General features: G+C 55.9%; 1 protein-coding gene across 1 annotated transcript in view; it reads right to left on the minus strand.

The window, feature by feature from the left end:
• The window catches only part of MMS19 (MMS19 nucleotide excision repair homolog (S. cerevisiae)), an 11,414-nt gene extending 11,105 nt beyond the window's left edge, over positions 1-309 (minus strand). The window contains exon 1 of the mRNA XM_010082918.1: positions 270-309. Within this exon, the coding sequence (XP_010081220.1) occupies positions 270-309 (40 nt within the window). The remainder of the gene's footprint in view (positions 1-269) is intronic.
• Positions 310-925: the final 616 nt, after the last annotated feature.

Genomic DNA, 925 nt, shown 5'->3' on the forward strand with positions numbered 1-925 from the left:
CGCAACACCTCTCCTCGGTCCTGGGGGAGCATCAAGAGCTGCTCTGGCCTTGCTCTTTCCAAAACAGCTCCCAAGCGAGGACCACCCCGGCCGCATGCCGTGAGTGGAGAGCATCCTTGCAGGCCTGTGTGCCGTGGTGTGTCTACTAGCGCTGAAGCCAGCTCGTCCTGGACAAGCACGCACACTTTTCCTCCTCACCGTCCCTCCTCGCAGGAATCCCCCCTGCAAGGCCCTTACACGAGGTATAACATGCATAAGGCTTTTCTTACCCCAAGGCTTCCACAAGCTGCAGTACAGTCCAGCTTCCATCTTTCACCCCTGGAAAAAGAAGGCAAAGAGAGTGAACCAAAGAGACTCCCGGACCGTTGGTCAGGTGCGGCGCTGCAGATGGATACTGGGAAGGGTCCCGGCACCACAGAGGGAAAGGCTAGCCATCTGCCAGCACCTCACAAAGCATTGAAGGAGCCATGTGCACTCAGCTGGTGGAGCTGCCTCCAGCCCTGCCTGCAAACACATCTGGGATCGAGAGCTGCATTGACTGGATCAGAGTTGAAAACAGGCAACAAGGCATGAACTTTCCTGCACTTTGCCCTCTCGATGCAGCCTCGCCGCATACGTGACCAATGTGTGGCTCCTGCGAGAATAAGCCTTGCTGTTCTCCAATTCCCTGAAACGCCAAAAAATGCTTCTCTAATGTGAGCAAGCCAGGAGGAGACAGAGGGTAACTCCCCAGGTGCTTCCCAAGGGAGAACTGGTCAAGCAAACAGCCCAGGCACTAGTGATCACCCAGCTTCCCACCTTGTCCCTGCCATTTCCATGCTGTGCTGAGCAAGACTTGCACAAACGCCCTCCAAGATGGAGGGCAGGGAGAAAGGCAGCTTTGTGGTCAGAGGAAGACAAAGCATTGGGAGTCCTGGAGTCTCTT

This window comes from Pterocles gutturalis, unplaced genomic scaffold, assembly GCF_000699245.1.
Source record: "Pterocles gutturalis isolate BGI_N339 unplaced genomic scaffold, ASM69924v1 scaffold28741, whole genome shotgun sequence".
Lineage (NCBI taxonomy): Eukaryota > Metazoa > Chordata > Aves > Pterocliformes > Pteroclidae > Pterocles > Pterocles gutturalis.